Source organism: Mesoplodon bidens, assembly GCF_964165515.1.
Source record: "Mesoplodon bidens genome assembly, chromosome: 7".
Classification (NCBI taxonomy): domain Eukaryota; kingdom Metazoa; phylum Chordata; class Mammalia; order Artiodactyla; family Ziphiidae; genus Mesoplodon; species Mesoplodon bidens.
The window spans coordinates 107073668-107091069 of NC_138164.1; the positions used below are offsets into that span (position 1 = coordinate 107073668).

Consider the following 17402-nt stretch of genomic DNA (forward strand, 5'->3'; position numbering starts at 1 on the left):
TAACTGAAGGAGTTGTAAGACATGAGACCCAACTAAGCACTTAGCCGGGCAGCCTTTACCCCAGGCTGGGGGTCAGAACATGGATTCTGGTCCCAGTACAGCCACCAGCCAGGCCTGAGGACAAGCCATTTCCTGTGCTCCTGGTCTGTAAGAAAGAAATACACAAAGACACCACTAGCCCCTGGCCAGTGCTTTCACTTTCAAAGGGATTTGAAGCACCTTATCATCATCTTGCTTGAAACTCAGAAGAGACCTTTTGGTGTTTTTGTGCCAATAAACAACAAGGTCCTACTGTATAGCACACAGAACTATATTCAGTATCCTATGATAAATCGTAATGGAAAAGAATATATATATATATGTATAACTGAATCTCTTTGCTGTACAGCAGAAATTGATACAATGTTGGAAATCAACTATACTTCAAAAAAAATTTTTTTTTAATCAAACAAAACAGACCGTTGGGGAAGGCAGGGCATGTTTTGAGGTTATTTCAGCGGGCATGTATCCTAGGCGAGGTATGAAATGAGAACCTTCCTGCTCTTTCCCCAGAGTAGGGCTGACACATGTCTGGCTCGAGCAAATTGAAGACCTCATCTCAACTGACTCATCTGTCTGCAACACATTCCAATGCCAAAGCAAATAGAGAAGAGGAGAAGCCTTGTAGGAAGAAGGAGAGCAGACACATATTTCAACTTATTAAGATGTATTTTTTAAGGCATATATTTTTAACTGTGCAGCCAAAAGGGACTGATTCTTTGGATGGCCAACCTGAAGTTCGCAGAGGTGAACTGATCTTCCTAAAGTAATTCTTAGTGTAATAGGCAAGAAACTTTGTATTCTATTACAAGTTAATCTCTAAAGGGATGTTGCCCATAAGCTTAAATTACACATCATGTCCCATCTCTGGGAACCCTGCCTCCCACGCAATGAGCATTAAGCTAAATTACCTTTGTTTAGATCACAGGAAACATCCTGACCAGGCCCACCTGTGAACAGCTGCAGGAAGGAAGAAATTAACACATTCCCTCTGGAGTCTGACTGGAACCAGCACTTGACCCCTTCCCTTTTATTTATTTTTAAGATTTTTTTTAAAATGTGGACCAGTTTTTAAAGTATTTATTGCATTTGTTGCTATATTGCTTTTATTTTGTATTTTGGTTTTTTGGCTGTGGGGCATGTGGGATCTTAGCTCCCCGACCAGGGATTGTACCCGCACCCCCTGCATTGGAAGGCAAAGTCTTTTTTTTTTTTCGGTATGCGGGCCTCTCACTGTTGTGGCCTCTCCCGTTCCGGAGCACAGGCTCCGGAGGCGCAGGCTCAGCGGCCGTGGCTCACGGGCCCAGCCGCTCCACGGCATGTGGGATCTTCCTGGACCAGGGCACAAACCCGTGTCCCCTGCATCGGCAGGCGTACTCTCAACCACTGCACCACCAGGGAAGCCCCAACAAGATAACTTTTAAAATTGTACCCCAGGGCTAGTCCTGGTACCACCACACAAAGGCCACCCTTCCAGTGTCTGATGTCCCATACTGCCTTTGCCACGATCATGGTCCACTGAGAACCTTTCTAAGACAAGTCAAGGCCCAGACAGACTCATTCTAAGCCAAAATGTGTGTGTGTGTGTGTCCATGTGAAAGCACGTGTGTCTGTGTGACCCAATCATATGCATCCCTCCTCACTTCTCAGATTGTACCTGCTGGGGCAGGTGGAAGCCTCTTTCCTTTCAAGTCCATTTTCTTCAGTGGCCTCAGTGGCCATTTTCAATCTTCATAGCCCAAGGTTGAGAAAATCTACTCCTGAAGGCATCCAACCTGAGCCTTAACTCTCTAGAAGGTACTTAGCACCCCTGATTTGCTTACTGAACAGCTCTTCCTTACGTACATTGCTTGTACCGACTTTGCTCATCAGGTAAGCCTCACCTTGTTACCGCGGGGCCACCACCTTTCCCCCTCCCTCTGCTCTTTCCCCCTCTTTGCCTTCACTTCTTGCTTTGCACTAAGTTTTGCTCCTTTCTGAGTTTGGAAAGAAAATGCGGGGGCGGGGAAGGGTGAATCCATAAAAGGCAGTCCAGAGAAACGGAAAATAGAGACACTTCCCATCATCTCTGTCCGGGATGCTGTCCACGTGGCCACACCTGCCCTCTGATGCCCCAGGGCAGGAAAATCAACTGTCCCTGCCCTCATGCTTCAGATAGGCACAGGAGGAGTGGGGGCATGGGGGGGTGTTCCTGCTGCCTTCTGCGGGGAGGGGGTCCTGAGCACCCCATGGAGCATTTATAGAAGTCGTTCTCGGCAGCAAAGTCAGAAAAACCTTGTTGTGAAGGAGCACAGGGATCCCCAGAGAACCCGGGGTAGAAACGACAAAGTGGACAAACCCACAGTTAAAAAAAGGAAAGAAAAGGGCTTCCCTGGTGGCGCAGTGGTTGAGAGTCCGCCTGCCGATGCAGGGGACACGGGTTCGTTCCCCAGTCCGGGAAGATCCCACATGCCGCGGAGCGGCTGGGCCCGGGAGCCATGGCCGCTGGGCCTGCACATCCGGAGCCTGTGCTCCGCAACTGGAGAGGCCACAGCAGTGAGAGGCCCGCGTACAGCAAAAAAAAAAAAAAAAAGGAAAGAAAAACAAGAGGTGTCCTCTTAGGAAAAGATCAGCATCCACTGCTCCCTAATGTGGCTGCCAGTGCCTTTGGTGCCCACAGGTCAGAGCTGAGTCTCTTTTTGTCCAGAACCAGTTTTCAGGGACTAACCAACTCTGAAGTCCTTGCTTTTCCCTTGGGCCTGCTATTTCTCCTGCTTTTTTTTTTTTTAAATTTAATTAATTAATTTATTTATTTATTTTTGGCTGTGTTGGGTCTTCGTTTCTGTGCGAGGGCTTTCTCTAGTTGCGGCGAGTGGGGGCCACTCTTCATCGCGGTGTGTGGGCCTCTCACTATCACGGCCTCTCTTGTTTTGGAGCACGGGCTCCAGACACGCAGGCTCAGTAGTTGTGGCTCACGGGCTTAGTTGCTCCGCGGCATGTGGGATCTTCCCAGACCAGGGCTCGAACCCGTGTCCCCTGCATTGACAGGCAGATTCTCAACCACTGTGCCACCAGGGAAGCCCTCTCCTGCTTTCTTGTGGGCTCTTTTTTCCCCTTTGATCTTCTCTCCCACTGTCCCTTCCTCCTTCACCTGAGAAGGCCCCCAGCAAAGACCACCAGACTTGGGTGTGTGCCCAGAGATGGAGCAAATGAGGACCAAGAACAAAGCCATTAACTGCCCCGCCGTCTGGGTGGTCCCCCTCCGGGAACTCGGTCACTTTGACAAGCCTACAAGTTCCAGCCAGAGAACAAGTTTTCCACAGTAGTCAAGCTCAGGGAGGACGAAGGTCACAGGAGCTAAATGCTGTTGTTTTTTTAATTGAAGTGTAGTTGATGTACAATATTATATAAGTTACAGGTGTACAATATAGTGATTGACAATTCTTAAAGGTTATACTCCATTTATTGTTATTATAAAATATCAGCTATCTTCCCCGTGTTGTAAAGGCTGGGTTTGAAGGATGGCAGATTAGCGTAGACAAAGCCAAAATTATACCTCAACCTGTATCAAGTCAGGGCTTCAACAGGCAGCAAAGTTCCCTGGATCTCTGATGATGCCAGAGTCTTTGCTTTGTAACCCCAATCTGAGCAGTGGGTGTATCAATATTCCCCACCGTTCAATCAATACCGATTTGCTGAGTGCCTGCTCTTACCCTAGCGCTCTGCAAACTGTTGTGGACAATGCCAAGAAGCAGAACAATAACATCCTTCCCGGGCTTCCCTGGTGGCGCAGTAGTTGAAAGTCCGCTTGCCAATGCAGGGGACACGGGTTCGTGCCCCAGTTCGGGAAAATGCCGCATGCCGCGGAGCGGCTGGGCCCGTGAGCCATGGCTGCTGGGCCTGCGCGTCTGGAGCCTGTGCTCCGCAATGGGAGAGGCCACAACAGTGAGAAGCCCACGTATCGCAAAAAACAAAACAGAACATCCTTCCCTTAGTTATCAGGTGGTGGAAATAGGACAAGCACATGGGAGAGAATCACATACTGTTTTATGTGGTTAATTTAACATCAAAGGGAACACACAGTTAATTTGTGCCAGAAGAGTTCAGAAGAAGGTAAATTTGGGGAGTGTACTAGCATCCTAGGTCCATCCAGGGATGGACCTAGAGATTATCATACAAAGTAAGCCAGACAGCAAAAGACAAATATCATATGTAATCGCTTATATGTGGTATCTTTAAAAAAATGATACAAATGAACTTATTTACAAAACAGAAATAGGCCTGCAGACATAGAAAACAAACTTATGGTTACCAAAGGGAAAAGGGGGGAAGGGATTAATTAGGAGTTTGGGATTAACATATACATAGTACTATATATAAAATAGAGAACCAACAAGGACCTACTGTATAGCACAGGGAACTATGTTCAATATTTTGTAATAACCTATAAGGGAAAGGAATCTGAAAAAGAATAGATACATATATATGTATAATTGAATCACTGTACTGTACACCTAAAACTAATGCAACATTGTAAATCAGCTATACTTCATTAAAAAAAATTAAAATAAAAAAAAAAGAATGGAGGAGGAATGTCAACTATTCAACATGGAGGCGGAGGTTGATAAGCTGGAACTGATGTTCCAGAAAGCTGACTCTGATCCGGATTACATTCAGTACAGGTTGGAACAGGAAATCAAGACTAATTATCCTGATTCAGCGGGCAAGAAAAATCCAGTTACACTCTTAAAGGAATTGTCAGCAATAAAGTCTCGATATCAAACTTTGCACGCATGCTTTAAACCAATTGCTGTCGAGCATAAAGAGACTAAGAGCTGCATTTGTGCTACTTTCAATAAGACTATGACCTTGATACAAGAACTACAAAAGCAAACAGACCTGAAGCTCTTACCACTGACTGAAGAAGAGAAAACTGCGGCCGAGCAATTAAGAGCTCACATGTCAGACTTATGATGAAGAAATGGACTTGCAAAAAGGAATTCTAATGGGGAAGAGATCAATTCCAGAGAGATTTAGGAAGATGTCTTGTTAGCATTTGATGACTGTTGGTGGGGGGGATGACAAAGGAGATTTGGCTTGGGTTACTGGATAGTGATGCCTGCCACAAGAGAGGGGAACACAAAAAGGGCAGATATTGTACTCATAATGTTCAGCCAAAGGGACGGAATAGAAATAGAGAGATTTTTAAAAAATATATGCATATACACTTAGTCTTGTAATTTCAGGCAAGTTAAGTCTCAACACCATTTTGTATCTGTTTTTGTATAATCAGGATAACACAGATGTCCTGGCCTATTGTAAAATAACATTATGTACTATCAGTCAGTCAAATGTGAACGAACATGCTGAGGAAATTAAAGGACAGAAAAAAAAAAAAAGAAAGAATGGATGCGGTGATCATTTTGCAATGTACACCCGAAACTAATGTTATATGTCAATTATAGTTCAAGATAAAAGAAAGTCGGGCTTCCCTGGTGGCACAGTGGTTGAGAATCCGCCTGCCAATGCAGGGGACATGGGTTCGAACCCTGGTCCAGGAAGATCCCATATGCCACGGGGCAACTAAGCCCATGCGACACAACTACTGAGCCTGCGCTCTGAAGCCCACGAGCCACAACTACTGAGCCCGCATGCCACAACTACTGAGCCCGCATGCCACAACTACGGAAGCCCGTGCGCCTAGAGGCCATGCTCCACAACAAGAGAAGCCACTGCAATGAGAAGCCCGTGCACCACAATGAAGAGTAGCCCCCACTCACCACAACTAGAGAAAGCCCGTGCACAGCAACGAAGACCCAATGCAGCCAAAAATAAATGAATGAATGAATGAATAAATAAATAAAGATTTAAAAAAGTCAACATCCTAAATGAAAAATAAAATGAATGGCTCAGGTTCTAGAAGCAAGCAACTGAGCTTCTGGTTTTTGTTTTTAATTGTGATTAAACACACACAGTGTCAAATTTACCATTTGAACCACTTCATGCACAGTTCAGTGGCATTAAGTATATCCACAGTGCAAGAGCACCGCTCTCCAATTCCAGACCTTGGGTGTGTATGTTTTGCGCACTGAACAATCTGAGTATTCATCAGATTCTGAGGAAAGCAGAGAGCGTGGAGTTCCTTGGCAGTCAGCGTCACTGCATCTAAAGGCCCGAGTCTGATGGGGGCTCCCGTTTCCTCCTTTCCAGTGGGCTCCCGCGCACGGGGCGTGTGATGGCATGCTTTATTTTCCTCTCGAGTTTGCTTCAGCGGAGCCTAGGAAAAGTCCTGGGTACGGTGCTGATTAGTAACTTCCGCTGGACCCTAATTAGGACCGAGGCGCTTATAGTCCATCAACCTGACGCAGGCGGCTTCTGGGTGGAGCAAGGGTTAAAATTCTTTTGACATGAACCTGAAGCTTCACTCCCTCTCGTCCACAGGGGACATCAGTTACAGAAGGGTTGGCTGAAGGACAAGAGGGCTGATGCCTCCAGTTGAAACCCTGGAGGAGGTGGACGCGCTGCAGAGGCCTGCGGAGAGGGGGAGGTAGGGGGGAGGGGGGAAGGAGGGCGGAGCTGAGGGCGTCTGAGTGGCCTGGTTTGCAAAGAGACCTTGGTCTTTAACAGCTGACTTAAGAGAAGTCTCTACGATTAAAACGAACAAACAAAGGCCACGTATGGTGAACTCACATTTTCCCATCCCCAAGATTGGGCTCCCCTGAGTTACGTGTGTGAATCAGTAACAGCTTCTTCTATAGTTTGAGGATTTATAGAGGATTAGGACAGTGCATCTCTATTTTCTAAATGGTTGCGTTTTTATAACCCTCTGGGGAGAAGCTTAAGGGAGTCCTCTAGATACTCTTGTAGAGGAGAAATCCTATAGGTAAATTAGCAAACTAGTTAAGAGACTGGCCCAGCAGGAAGTTAACTAATTACCTTTACCATCTTACTAGTGTAAGGAGCTGAAATGGGTTTCTTTTTTTTAAACTGAACTATAGTTGATTTACAATGTTATGTTAATTTCTGCTGTACAGCAAAGTGATTCAGATATATATATATATATATATACACACACACATCTTTTTTTATATTCTTTTCTATTATGGTTTATCAGAGGATATTGAATATAGTTCTCTGTGCTATACAGTAGGACCTTGTTGTTTATCCATCCTATACATAATAGCTTACATCTTAAATGGTTTTAAATTAAGATGTAAACTTAAGGGTTTTTTTTTGTTTTTTTTTTTGCGGTACACGGGCCTCTCACTGTTGTGGCCTCTCCCGTTGCGGAGCACAGGCTCCAGATGCGCAGGCTCAGCGGCCATGGCTCACGGGCCTAGCCGCTCCGCAGCATGTGGGATCTTCCCGGACCAGGGCACAAACCCGTGTCCCCTGCATCGGCAGGCGGACTCTCAACCACTGCGCCACCAGGGAAGCCCTAAACTTAAGTTTTTTAAACTTAAGTTTCTTAATTTAAGATGTAAACTCCATTTTAATTCCTGTTTTAGCTTGCTATTGCTGCTATAAGAATTTATCACACACTTGGTGCCCTGAACAATACAATTTGTTATCTTATAGTTCTGTAGGTCAGACATGTCATTGGGCTAAATCTGGGCATCACCAGGGCTGTGTTCCTTTCTGGAGGCTCTAGGGGAGAATCTATTTCCTTGCCTTTTCCAGCTTCTAGAGGTGCCCTCACTCCTTGGCTCCTGGCCCCTCCCTCCATCTCCAATGCCAGCAATGGCTATGCATCTTATCACTCTAATCTCTTCTGCCTTCCACTTCCAAATTTAATTATCCCTGTGATTATATTGGGCCCACTGGATAAAACAAAACAATCTTCCTATTTTAACTTCAGCTAATTATCAACCTCAGTTCCATCTGCTACCTTAATTCTCCTTTGCCACGTGAGGTAATGAAACCCAGCAGGACCCTGTAGGGCTCCCACGTACAAATTCTTTCCATGTCCCCTGTTTCTTGTTTGTAGGCAATAGGCTTCATTCAGCCTCCCTGACCTTCTTTGAGTTCCAAAGGGCAGATTCAAATAGTTGCTAATCAGGGAAGTCAGGGAATACAGAAACAAGGGAGGAGCAGTCAAGACATACCTGGGGCAAGGTCCTGGTTCCTCCTCAAGGAATAGACATAATATCTTTGAGTTCTTCTGCAGAACTAAGGCCCCCACTAAGGTGGATGATGGTATTGATAACTTCAGGCTGAGCACAAGATTCCTGGAGCACCACCCAACACCACCTCACCACCAACCAATCAGAAGGAAGTCACACGCCCTGCAGCCCTCACCCCAAATTTTGCCTATAAGAAAATTTCCCCCAAAACCATTGGGGAGCTCAGGGTTTTTGAGCGTGAGCCAACTGTTCTCCTTGCTTGGCCCTGCAGTAAACCTTTCTCTGCTCCAAACGCCATCATTTCAGTTTTATTTGGCCTCACTGTGTGTCGGGCACACGAACTTTGTTCAGTAACACCTGTAAAATAGATCATCAGAACAGCTGGCTCCCTCAAGTGAAGCCCATGCATCAATGGCCAACAATCCTTGCCCATGGACAGAAGTCATAATCTCTTTATGAACCACTGAAAAAAATCACCTTTACTGAAGTATAATTTACATACAATAAAATGCACCCATTTTTTAAATGGACACTTTAATGAGTTTTGACAAACATTTATACTCATGAATCCATCAACATAATCAAGATGTAGAACATTTCCACCGTCCCAGAAAGTTTCCTCATGCACCTTTGCAAGCCATCCCACCCCATTCCCACCACTGGGCCAGGAAATCACCGATCTGCTTTTCGTCACTATAAAGTAGTTTCTTTTCTAGAATTTCATTTAGTTGGAATCATAGGTATTTTTTGTGTCTGGCTTCTTTCACTCAGTTTAACATTTTGAGACTCATCCATGTTGTTACATGTATCAATACTTTGTTCATTTTTCCTGATGAATAGTATTTCATTCTATGGCTATACCACGTTTTTAAAAATCCATTCCTTTGTTGATGGGGATTTGGGTTCTTTCTAGTTTGGGGCCATTATGAATAAAGCTGCTAAGAACATCTGTGAACAAGTCTTTGTGTAGACACATATTTTTATCTCTTTGGGGTAAACACACCTAGGCGTGAATTGCTGAGTCATGTAGTAAGTATATGTTGAAATTTTTTAAGACACTGCCGAACAGTTTTCTAAAGTGGTTACATCATTTTGCATTCCCACCAGTTCTGTATGAATGTTCCAGTTGTTCTACATCCTTGTCAACACTTGGAGTTATCCGTTCTTTTACTTGCAGCCATTTTAGTGGGTGTAAAGTGGTATCTCATTGTGGCTTTAATATTGTATTTCTTTAAATATAAATTGAACCTCTCCCCTCCCCCTGCAAAAGTATCCCTTAGAAAAGAGAATTGCCTTATATTTGTGCCCTTATAAAGTGTCCCATGTTATGCAAGGGCTATCTCAATTATTTTATATAACAAATCTTTGGGGAAGACACATTGGTTAGTAATGGAAAACAGGAGTGGCTAAAAGTCTATTTAAGATGAAACTAGATCCCCAGATCCCCTCCTGTATTCTGAGCAGATGGGCAACTGCCCCTTTCTTCACCCCAGCTGAAGCCTGGAAATTTATTCTCTGCAGATAGTAAAAGCAGAGTCTTCAACTGGGCCACACCAGAAGAGGTTAAGGGTCAGGATCCTGCACTCTAAAACCAGTGGACTAAGTAAAGGATTTAGTCCTGACCACTGGGGCCTCCAGATTGCTGGAGCTGGGCATATGCCCTCTAGAAGGCGAGCAGAGGAGGCTCATATCACCCTACACCCTGGCCAGGCTGGACCAGCCCTATCTGTGAGCCCTGAGCATCCAATCAGCTCTTTGATGTTTTACTATTACATAGGAACTGAGAGGCAGGGATTGTCAGACATTTGAGGATGATGATCTCTTAGATGAAGGACAGAAGCAAGATGAACAAGAATCAGAAAAAAATCAACTTGAAGGAAACAATAAGACAGGAAGTACAGAAAGGAGAGATGTGAGAAGATACTGCATCTATGGAATAAAGGGATGCTATGAAAAAGGGACAGAGAGCAAAACAAAGCTCCCCAAAATATATTATACTAAATATATTACATTATGTAATGTTAACATGTTATAATAAGATATAATGGTAGAATTAGAAACTCAAAGGAGGTGTTGGAAGATGAAATTGAGGGAATCTCCCAGAAAGTAGAGAAAAAGACAAAGAGCTAGAAAAATGTTCAGAAATGATATGAAAACTAGGGCACAAGCCAGCAAGCCCAGAATCTGAGAACCAAGAGAATGGAGAGTAGAAATCATTGGAAAATAACTCAAGAAAAAATTTCCAAAACTGATGATGTGAGTTGGTGGAATAAAAAGGCATTTCTGTCAATGGATAAAAGCAGACCCATACCACAGACATCACCATGATACCTCAGAGCAATAGGGACAAAGAGAAGCTCCCTTCTAAAAGCTTCCAGGGAAATGATAACAAATCAAACTGGTAGCAGACCTCTCAGCAGGACACTGGAGGCTAGAAAACAATGGAACAACACCTTAAAAAGATCTGTAGGAGAATGACTTGTGACCAACAGTTCAATTCCTAGACAGATCATCAATCAAGGATGGGGCTGAATGAGAGCCATTAACAGACATGCAAGGGTTTCAAACATTTTAGCTACCATGCACCCATTTCCAGAAAGCTTTTAGAGGATGTGTTCCACCAAAATAAAGGGGTAAACCAAGAAAGAAAAAAAGCCATTTGATCTGGGAGTCTAGGTCTCAACACAAGAGAGAGGAGAAGGGAATCCTCAGGGTGATGATGGTGCAGGGAGATCCCAGGATGACAGCTGGGCTGCAGTGCAGAGAGCAACCTGTCCCCTTAGGGGCCAGTCACCAGGGTCTCAGGAAAACACCCCAAAGAGGATGATGTTGGTAAAATGCATATTGTGTTTAAATCTATAATAAGGAGTTTTACATTTCCAAGGGAGATTTGGGGGAAAACGACACTAAAGTATGCAAGTAGGTCGGGGCAACTAGGAAAAAGATTAGAAGGAAATATTTCTAAGTGGTAGGACTAGGTATAATTTAAGTTTTCTTCTTTATATTTGCCTAGCTTTTCTCATTTTTATTTGATAGTTGGCATTTATTCATTTGTAATTAGAATTGAAAGCTTAAACAAAGATGCTGTTGGGCTTCCCTGGTGGCGCAGTGGTTGAGGGTCCGCCTGCCGATGCAGGGGACACAGGTTCATGCCCCGGTCTGGGAAGATCCCACATGCCGCAGAGCGGCTGGGCCCGTGAGTCACGGCGGCCGCTGAGCCTGCACGTCCGGAGCCTGTGCTCCGCAACGGGAGAGGCCACAACAGTGAGAGGCCCGCGTACCGAAAAAAAAAAAAAAAATTCTTACTACAGCTGTTCCCAATAGGCCTGCAGGGCTTCCCTGGTGGCGCAGTGGTTAAGAGTCCGCCTGCCGATGCAGGGGACACGGGTTCGTGCCCCGGTCCGGGAAGATCCCACATGCCGTGGAGCGGCTGGGCCTGTGAGCCACGGCCGCTGAGCCTGCGCGTCCGGAGCCTGTGCTCCGCAACGGGAGAGGCCACAGCGGTGAGAGGCCCGCGTACCGCAAAAAAAAAACAAAAAACAAAAAACGATGCGGTGTCAGCGGCCGTCAGCTTCGCAAGACCAAGGTTCTTTCACATCATTCTGTTTCTCCACTTGGGAATTCTTCCAACTGACCATTGTATGAAGCCTCAGCTCCTGGGTCAAATGTCTCCCTCTTCGTGGAATTTTCCCTGGAGACGACACCTCGCTGTCTCTGCTCTGTTGAACCTGGTGTTTTGCCTGTGTTCTTGCACAAGCTGCCATGTGGGTTTGGAGGGATGCGCTCTCAAGTGCTTACACTGCTCTACCTCCTTGGGAGCAAGGATCACGCCTTATGTACCTCCATACCTCCTCAAGGAGCACCCAGATGCATCCCTCCCTGCAGGCACTCAAGAAGTTTATGAACCCTGTTTTACAGGTGGGGAGCTTGGCTGTGAACACAGCAGGTTAACTCACTCACACCACTTTGTTATCTGCTTTCAAGTGCTGTACTCTGCAGCAAGGCAGGTAACTCCTGGCTGACGTGATCGTGATCGGTTTTTGGGGTAGGAGGTTTTACATGCCCAGTAGGAAGAGCCACTGCTCTTCTACCTGCCCCCATGCAGCAGTGGCTTGACACCACCTAAAGGCATCCTTGTGTTGCAGAGATGAAGGCTCACGTGCTCAGTAAACTCAGCTCTTTGTCCCCATTGGTCAAGTAAAGCAACTTAAAAGCATCCCGTTAATTACTGAATGTAGCACAAAGGATGTGTTCAAGCCCTAAGACCAAAACTAAGGACAAAGCTGTTGGGGTGTCTTTTAGATGAATTGAATGCTTATTTTAAACTGAATTTATTTAGGTGGGGGAGATAAATTATGAGTTTGGGATTAACATATACACACTACTATATATAAACTAGGTAAGCAACAAGGACCTACTGTAAAGCACAGGGAATTCTACTCAATATCTTGTAATGAACTATAATGGAAAAGACTCTGAAAAAGAATATCTATTTCTATATATATCTGAATCACTTTGCTGTACACTGGAAACTAACATAACATTGTAAATTAACTATACTTCAATTTTAAAAACCTTTATTTAGGGCTTCTCTGGTGGCGCAGTGGTTGAGAGTCCGCCTGCCGATGCAGGGGACACGGGTTCGTGCCCTGGTCCGGGAAGATCCCACATGCCGTGGAGCGGCTGGGCCCGTGAGCCATGGCCGCTGAGCCTGCGCGTCTGGAGCCTGTGCTCCGCAACGGGAGAGGCCACAACAGTGAGAGGCCCGCGTACTGCAAAGAAGTAACTAAATAAATAAATAAATAATAAAAAACTTTATTTAAAGCAGAGAGATTCAGCAGCAGGCTCTGAAGTCAGCCCACCTGGTTGGGAGCCTTGAAACCCTGACTCTCCCACTGCCTCTGCTTGAGTTTTGCAAAGTACACGTTAATCTTTATGTATTTCAGAGAATTCATCTGTAAAATGGAATATCTACCTCATGGGGTTGTGAGGATCACATGAGATAATGCGGGCAGTGTGCTTAGAATAATAACTGTCCATTATTATCATTCAACAGAGGATACTCCAAGTATTAAAAATTATATAAAGTTCTGGTATGGGGAGATGTTCCCTGTATATTACTTTTTAAAAACATTAAAAGCAATATGTTAAGTATGATCCCATTTTCGAAAAGAAAAACGTGTGTATTTATAAGTACATTTGACATCTGTAGGGAAAAATTTAGAAGTATATACACCCAAATTTGAATTTAACATGCATCTCATTTTCTTTAGTGCATATATTAGTGGTACAACATAAAAATAAACATTTAAAAATATCTAGACTTGCACTGTCCAATTCAGTAGCCACCAGCCACATGTGGTCACTTAAATTCAAAAGAACTAAAATTAAATAAAATGTAAAATTTTATTCTTCATTCTAGCCGTAGTTCAGCACGCTGCAGGCCACACATGGCTAGTGGCTACTTCATTGTACATCATAAATGTGAACACTTCCATCGTCACGAACGTTCTAATGGACAGCACTGGTCTAGGGGACCCAGGGGAGGGGACTTCTTGGTGATCTTTTCTCTTCCTTTGCTATAAAATGGGAAGAATTCCTCCTAACTTGGCTGGATGGTTTTTTTTGTGTTTTTTTTTTTTTTTCGGTACGTGGGCCTCTCACTGTTGTGGCCTCTCCCGTTGCAGAGCACAGGCTCCGGACGCGCAGGCTCAGCGGCCATGGCTCACGGGCCCAGCCGCTCCGCGGCATGTGGAGTCTTCCCGGACCGGGGCATGAACCCATGTCCCCTGCATCGGCAGGCAGACTCTCAACCAGGGAAGCCCGGCTGGATGATTTTAACAGGACCTCTCAGAAGACCCTCCGATTAGGTTAGGGAAGCCGTTCACACTCCATTTTCACCAGGCATCAACCTATCTACCTGTAATTTTCTTTGTAATATTGGGTAACAACCTTGATCATCCTTTTTTTCTTTTAAATTATTTTTAATATATGACAATTCCTCAAGAGATTAAAAAAGCACGTTTATCAAGCGGCCTCATTTCCTGCTCAAGAGGATCCTGGGGGTGTCAGAAAGTACAGAGTTTCAGCCAAATTAATTTTTCATAACCCTATGCAATGGAAGAACCATTGCCACCTGACTCAGCTTGAAAAGTTCTAAGTACTCAGGTCAAAAATAAGCTGCATTTCAGGGGCTCCGCAAACCCTTACTATATCAAGTCCAGGGCGTTAAAGACAGCACGTGCTACCGTCATCACAAGACACTTCAGGAGGTTAAGAACCCACCAGATGTTTCATTATTAACCAGTATGGAACAGGTGAACCCGGCCGTTCTGTTCCCCTGGGAGAACCTGAGATCGGCTGGCTTGTGCTGTCCTCTGGCGCCCCCAAACGGCGCCTCATATAGGAAGCTAAAACCCCGATATTTACTCTATGAGCTAAAGACTTTCTGCCTTTGTTTCTCTACAGGGTCACGAGCTTTCTCTTTAAAGTGACCGTTTACAAAACCAGGATAATCGGATCAAGATTTCACACTAAAAAGTCTGTTGTGGGGCTTCCCTGGTGGCGCAGTGGTTGAGAGTCCGCCTGCCGATGCAGGGGATGCGGGTTCGTGCCCCGGTCTGGGAAGATCCCACATGTCACAGAGCGGCTGGGCCCGTGAGCTATGGCCGCTGAGCCTGCGCGTCCGGAGCCTGAGCTCCGCAATGGGAGAGGCCACAACGGTGAGAGGCCCATGTACTGCCAAAAAAAAAAAAAAAAAAAAAAAAAAAAGTCTGTTGTGGTTCTAGAGGATTAGCCCCCAAAGACGCTATAACTAATTTTTAGATTTTTCAATAATTTTTATAATATTTTAATTAATTAATTAATTTATTTTTGGCTGCGTTGGGTCTTTGTTGCTGCACGTGGGCTTTCTCTAGTTGTGCCGAGTGGGGGGCTACTCTTTGTTATGGTGCGCGGGCTTCTCATTGCGGTGGCTTCTCTTGTTTCAGAGCACGGGCTCTAGGCGCGTGGGCTTCAGTAGTTGCAGCACGTGGACTCAGTAGTTGTGGCGCACAGGCTTAGTTGCTCCGCGGCATGTGGAATCTTCCTGGACCAGGGAACAAACCCGTGTCCCCTGCATTAGCAGGCGGATTCGTAACCACTGCACCAACAGGGAAGTCCCTATAATATTTTTAAGCATACAAAAAAGTATAGATAATGATACAACAGACATTCATGTATTTGTGATTCAGTTGAACACCTAAAATATTATAGATTTATTTGAAATCCCAATCCTATTTCCCTTTCTTCTTAGAGGTAAAAATAAAACTCAGGATAGTGTTTTTCAGACCCATGTGTGTATTTATACTTGTACAGTCTTTATTAATGAACACATATAGTGTTGACTTGTGTGTTTCAATTTTTTTCAGGAAATTGGCGTCATACGGTATAATTCTGAAGGTCTTGTTTTTATTGATCAACATTGTCTTAAGAGTTATTTATGTTAATACATATGTATGTATGAACATATGTAAATGTGTATATATGTTAATACATAGTTGATTCATTTTTTTTACTGCTGAAACCTTCCCTATATATCTCTGCCCATTTTATTTACCTATTCTCCTTACAAAAAGTAACGGTAATTAGATAATTCATCTTTTTCTTTTTCTTTTTTTTTGAATTTTTGGATTTTATTTTATTTATTTTTTTATACAGCATGTTCTTATTAGTTATCCATACACATCATTGTATACATGTCAATCCCAATCTCCCAATTCATCACCCCACCACCACTTTCCCCCCTTGGTGTCCATACGTTTGTTCTCTACATCTGTGTCTCAATTTCTGCCCTGCAAACCGGTTCACCTGTACCATTTTTCTAGGTTCCACATATATGTGTTAATATACGATATTTGTTTTTCTCTTTCTGACTTACTTCACTCTGTATGACAGTCTCTAGATCCATCCACGTCTCTACAAATGACCCAATTTCATTTCTTTTTATGGCTGAGTAATATTCCATTGTATATATGTACCACATCTTCTTTATCCATTCGTCTGTCGATGGGCATTTAGGTTGCTTCCATGACCTAGCTATTGTAAATAGTGCTGCAATGAACATTGGGGTGCATGTGTCTTTTTGAATTGTGTTTTTCTCAGGGTATATGCCCAGTAGTGGGACTGCTGGGTCATATGGTAATTCTATTTTTAGTTTTTTAAGGAACCTCTATACTGTTCTCCATAGTGGCTGTATCAATTTACATTCCTACCAACAGTGCAAGAGTGTTCCCTTTTCTCCACACCCTCTCCAGCATTTGTTGTTTGTAGATTTTCTGATGATGCCCATTCTAACTGGTGTGAGGTGATACCTCATTGTACTTTTGATTTGCATTTCTCTAATAATTAGTGATGTTGAGCAGCTTTTCATGGGCTTCTTGGCCATCTGTATGTCTTCTTTGGAGAAATGTCTATTTAGGTCTTCTGCCCATTTTTGGATTGGGTTGTTTGTTTTTTTAATAGTGAGCTGCATGAGATGTTTATATAATTTGGAGATTAATCCTTTGTCCGTTGATTCATTTGCAAGTATTTTCTCCCATTCTGAGGGTGGTCTTTTTGTCTTCTTTGTAGTTTCCTTTGCTTTGCAAAAGCTTTTAAGTTTCATTAGGTCGCATTTGTTTATTTTTGTTTTTATTTCCATTACTCTAGGAGGTGGATCAAAAAAGATCTTGCGGGCTTCCCTGGCGGCGCAGTGGTTGAGAGTGTGCCTGCTGATGCAGGGGACACGGGTTCATGCCCCAGTCCAACGGGATAGGCCACAACAGTGAGAGGCCCACATACCGCAAAAAAAAAAAAAAAAAAAAGATCTTGCTGTGATTTATGTCAAAGAGTGTTCTTCCTATGTTTTCCTCTAAGAGTTTTATAGTGTCCAGTCTTACATTTAGGTCTCTAATCCATTTTGAGTTTATTTTTGTGTATGGTGTTAGGGAGTGTTCTAATTTCATTCTTTTACATGTAGCTGTCCAGTTTTCCCAGCACCACTTATGGAAGAGACTGCCTTTTCTCTATTGTATATCCTTGCCTCTTTTGTCATAGATTAGTTGACCATAGGTGTGTGGGTTTATCTCTGGGCTTTCTATCCTTTTCCACTGATCTATATTTCCATTTTTGTGCCAGTACCATATGGTCTTGATTACTGTAGCTTTGTAGTATAGTCGAAGTCAGGGAGTCTGATTCCTCCAAGTCCATTTATTTTCCCTCAAGACTGCTTTGGCTATTCGA

General features: G+C 44.0%; 1 protein-coding gene across 1 annotated transcript; it reads left to right on the forward strand.

Annotated features, from left to right (window-relative positions):
- Positions 1 to 4504: 4504 nt before the first annotated feature.
- Positions 4505 to 5192, forward strand: LOC308620255 (SKA complex subunit 2-like). Its single transcript, XM_081239639.1, has one exon. It carries the CDS (start codon positions 4600 to 4602, stop codon positions 4990 to 4992), a length of 393 nt encoding a protein of 130 aa, XP_081095765.1. The 5' UTR covers positions 4505 to 4599; the 3' UTR covers positions 4993 to 5192.
- The last annotated feature ends 12210 nt before the right edge of the window (positions 5193 to 17402 follow it).

Excerpts from the sequence above, each read along its gene's own strand:
- LOC308620255 (XM_081239639.1), top strand. The coding sequence starts at position 4,600 with ATGGAGGAGGAATGTCAACTATTCAACATGGAGGCGGAGGTTGATAAG.